Source organism: Anarrhichthys ocellatus, unplaced genomic scaffold (assembly GCF_004355925.1).
Source record: "Anarrhichthys ocellatus isolate YVR2014 unplaced genomic scaffold, GSC_Weel_1.0 scaffold1, whole genome shotgun sequence".
Taxonomy (NCBI): domain Eukaryota; kingdom Metazoa; phylum Chordata; class Actinopteri; order Perciformes; family Anarhichadidae; genus Anarrhichthys; species Anarrhichthys ocellatus.
In genome coordinates, this window is record NW_022280031.1 from 14,904,453 (window position 1) to 14,909,061 (window position 4,609).

At 49.0% G+C, this 4,609-nt stretch overlaps 1 protein-coding gene across 8 annotated transcripts in view; it reads right to left on the minus strand.

The window, feature by feature from the left end:
* Positions 1-59: 59 nt before the first annotated feature.
* Positions 60-4,609, minus strand: part of foxp1b (forkhead box P1b) — a 148,196-nt gene continuing 143,646 nt past the window's right edge. For all 8 annotated transcript variants that reach the window (XM_031843583.1, XM_031843591.1, XM_031843625.1 and 5 more), the window contains 3 exons: positions 4,253-4,322; positions 3,869-4,035; positions 60-1,218 (listed from right to left, as the gene is read on the minus strand). In XM_031843583.1, the coding sequence (XP_031699443.1) occupies positions 1,071-1,218; positions 3,869-4,035; positions 4,253-4,322 (385 nt within the window). In that variant the 3' untranslated portion in view covers positions 60-1,070. The remainder of the gene's footprint in view (positions 1,219-3,868; positions 4,036-4,252; positions 4,323-4,609) is intronic.

The window sequence follows — 4,609 nt, forward strand, 5'->3', positions numbered from 1 at the left end:
ATTGGTTGTGTGGGTGGGGGGGTGGGGGGGGGGGGGGGGGGCGGGGGGGTTCTCGTCAGGAGGGTGACTTTTTCTTCTTTTTTTTTTTTTTTGCTTTTTGGAAAAGATGGGTGAATAAATGACAGAAAAATACTACTTGGCATGTGACATTCTGCTTCATGTGTGTGTGTGGGTTTTAAAAAGAACAACATGAAAGGAAATCATAAACATTCATCATCAAGTGCTGACCACACAGAATCTCCACAGCATGGGCATGAGGTCAGATCAGTACAGAGAAACAACAAAGATGCGACATCTACAACAGCATTGAATGGAAAAGACACATTATGTTGATATTTAATAACCTCTCACCCGCCCCCCCCCACGAACAATAAAGTACACCCAAATAAAAACAACGTCCCTCCCGCCCGCTATGGAATCAAACCAATGAGAAGTGTTGAAGGCTGTGACAATGAACAGAGAACCCGCGCTCGCTTCCTTCTCGCATACACACACCTACACTCACACGGTGTAAATTAAACGTCAGTCATTCTCTCTCTCTTGAGTTTGTGGTCAGATGTGTGTGTCTGAGAGAGAGAGAGAGAGACAGACAGAGAGAGAGAGAGAGTGGGCGGGGGAGGGACGCAGCACCCTCTTGCAGTCCACTGAGTGCAGTCCGTCCTGGCTGCGCGGGGAGGGTCTCTGACTGCGAACACGTCGGCCCCCCCTGTACCAAACAAGTCCATCCCACGCACGAGTAGAAATGAAGTTTCACTTTTTAAGCTTTACTTAAAAGTAGAAAGAAAGAAAAAAAAGAATCCCTCACGTGGGGTATTCTGTGTTTGTGTGTGTGTGTGTGTGTGTGTGTGTGTGTGTGTGTGTGTGTTCTTGCTGTGTATTGTAATGGCACTAAAAAAGTGAACTCGGGAGACATTTGCGAGCTGTCATCAGTGGCTGAGACTGCAGTTCAGTGTTTGTTATCTGCGGAGCGTTTCGGTCTCCCAGATGACCCAGACTGCCTCTGCCTCTGAGGCTTGGGGGGAACGGGGGAGGAGGAGGAGGATGGGGGGGGGGGGGGGGCAGAGCTCGCCTTACAGCATGTCGTCGTGGCCCTGGTCGTCGTCGTAATCTCTGTGGTGATGATCGAAATCCGGACTGTGATTGGCGGTCGTTACCAGAGAGAGGGGCCCTTCGTGGTCCTCGGGGTCCAGTGGTTCCTCCTTAACGCTGATGTGGTGCCTGGACGAGGAGGAGAGAGCAAAAAAAAACAATATGGCTCCAGTTCCTCTGTCCTTAACTCTCTCAGAGCCTTTCTTTTCTTTCATAACCTTTCACACATGCAAAACAAGCAACGAGACAGACCTGTGCTGATTCAGTGTATAGAGAAAGAAACAGGGGAACAAAAACAAATGTCTGGCTGCAATGAGACCGTGAGTGGGGGCCTCACTGGTGCTGATGATAATTTCAGCTTTCTTTTGAGGTTTTCCAATCCCGGCGATTTTTTTATATTTTCATGGCAACTGACAACAGGGTATTCACTTAGAATTGATAAATGAGGAAGATTGACAACGTGAGACGAGGAGAGGAGAGAATGGACTCTGCGGAGCGAGTGGGTTGCCGTTGTCAGCCTCCTGGTGGTGGCGGATCAGCGGCGTGCTGTGTGTTCCCCTTCCTGCTCGTTAACATGCACAACCTGCGAGGCGGGTCTCCAGAGGACGACCCCGAGCCGGCTTCTATCATTAATCAACTTCAAGCAAACACAGCGACCAGACACCGCCGTACATGCTTTAAACTCCAGAATTAATGCATATTTTCAACCGAGTGTCAATAAGGGAAGAAAAGCGCTGGCAGGAGAGGCGCGCGAGGAGAGCGGCGGGGCGGGCGCTTTCGGCACAACACCGTGATAAGAAACAGAGCCCTTATGAGAATAATAACGCTGTCACTTGTAAACAAGGCAAAAACACGAGGCCCCCCCCCCCCTTCCTCCAAGCTCACAGCCTGGGCAAAAGAGCCACTAAAGAGATGAGATCTGCCAAATTTCTCATTACAGAAACAGAGCAGGGATAAAGCAGGGGGGGGGGGGGGGGGGCCTGGCTGTTGCAGAGAGGAGGAGGAAAGAAAAGGAACATTATGAGCAGCTGCAGGGGACTTGCCGCTCTAACCCGCGGTGCCAGGCTGCTGTAGTGGAGGTAGAGCGGTGTCAGGATGAGGCACCGGGCTCATTTACTACGACAACAAGGGACGACTGGCACGCTCTTCATCAACAAAGCCCACATTTGATTTATTCGCACCGGGACGTCTTGTGTGATTCGCAACTATTGTGACGGAGACACTCGTATGCTAATGAGCTGCCATATTTTGGGTGTGAATTATAAAAAGAAAAGAAAAAAGGAGAGGGGGGGGGGAAAGTAAAGTCAGCTTTTCTATCATTTTTTCACATCAAAGTAACTCCACAAGTGCCGTTGCCTCAGGTCTGACTCTGTGGCTTCAGGGCAGACATGAAATTGTTATTATTATGCTTATTGAACTGCATGCTGATTCTACACTTTACTTATAATTAGCCTTCTCTGGATTCCTGATTCTCGTCTGGCTGCTTGAGAGAGAGAGCGAGAGAGAGAGGAGTGCTCTGGTTTTCGAGAAGCAGCGTCCTGTCAACCAGCAGCACATCGGCACATGTGGAAAACACATGTTGTTACACAGCGAACTGCGCTGATGAACTTGTATTTGGAACAGCGTGAGCCAAAGCATCATGGTAACACCGTTTTTGTTGTTGTTGCACATGTTACTTTATTGCTTATTGCCTGAGAGAGAGGCTGCTACTGTATGGACTGTAACAGTTAGTGCGCATGAAACATGCGTTTGAGAGAATAAAGTTCTTAAACAGCATAAGAAAATAGATTTTACTCATTTTGTGCTTGCATAAAGCTTATGGACATAATTATGGTAGTGAGAGTTTGTGAGCTCCATCCGCCTAGAGACACAAGCAGAGGGGCAGAGGGAGAAGCAGGCTGCCTTTAGGCCAGCACACCCATCCTGTCTCTGCCTTTCCTGTTCCACAGCCACGCTCAGAGCTATGTTCACAGTGATTAGGGATGGCACTTTCCTCCATTTGGCCAGGAGCTCATTACTGCACCTTTCTTATTTTTCGTTTTCAGGCAGAATTTACCCCAAGCTCAGACATTTCAGGAGGCCATCCCCGAGTCGGTGGTCTGCACCCCCCACATCTGGAAACGATGCAGCATGTGCCGTGTTATTTTAGGCTTCAAACAACTTAGCAGACACTCCTATACAACAAGCGAACGGAGGAGGGGGGTGGGGGGGGGGTGGAGCTGCGGTTTCCCGGCCGACCGCAACTTTCCTACATGAGAATCTTGGGATGATGTCCTCCAGACTAATTACCCTTTTGTGTTGTTTTCTCTTTCAGCGGCTCAGAGGCGTTCCAGCTCCGCGTCGCGGCCAACAGCTCTGTTGCTCCGCGTTCTGGCATTTTGTAAATATTTTAACAAATTGGAACGCTGATTACGGCGTGACTCGGGACAGACAGCGGGACACACGGAGGAGAGTTCATAAACTCGCTGCTGAAATAACAAGAGGGGCTCCGGCCCTTTTTCTTCCTTGGAAAATAAAAGGTGGAGTTTCCTTTTTTCTGCAGGGAGGCCAGCCACAGCTCTGGCCGTGACCCCACTCACCACTCCAAATGTGATCCCTCTTCACTTTATTTATTGTCCTCATTGTTTCCGTTTCATCTCATGCCATGCGGTGGGTCATTTGAAGAGCATTTTGGGTGGGCTAAAATCTATTTAGGGTGTATTGCTGTGTCAGTGGAGTGAGACTCTGTTCTCACACAGACCGCGGTGGTGGAGATAGAAAGCGTGGTGTTGCCACTCACATAGCTGGCAGGGGCGAGCGTCCCGGGCTGCTGTCACTGCCGTTGCTGTTTCCATGGTCCATCGCTCCGTTCATCTCCTCGCGGATGGCGTTGGCCAGGGAGTGGAGGGTGGGACTTCCAATGGAAGCAGTAGTGTATAGAGGTATGTTGTTTTCTGCCATTGAAGCCTGAAAAGCAAAGCCCGAAGCGTTAAAGGTGAAACGGAAGGGGGTTGTCAGCACTTTCTCAGTTCCCCATCACTCCTTTCACACCCCCTTAAAAACAAAGAGGAGGTGACCGGGCATGTGAGACGGAGAGAGACTTTTATTATTCTTCTTTTTAAAGTTCAGAGTGAGGCAGCTAAGGATGAGGTCACTTTCTTGTTTTTTGTTTTTTTTTCGTTACCTGGAAGGCAGCAGAGAGGGTCGGACCATAGCCCAAGCTGGTCTGAATGTTCTTCACTAAGGCTGGACTTCTGCGAACACAACAAAATCCAATTACAACCACAGACTCGTGTCTCAGCGCGCATGCATTCCTCAGCTGCCGTATCATATTTCATAAAAAGAAATCAATGCACTTTGTATCAGAACTAAATACATTTACTGGTGTAGTAATGTGGCTATAGTTCTAAGATGTTCAATCACTTGACAATACCACACAACTATCTTTGAGAGGAAAGATGATGATGGAGGCTTGTGAGAGCGTGATGCATGAAGCTCAACACAAAAAAGCATGATGGCAACACTGAAGGTGGGGGGGGGG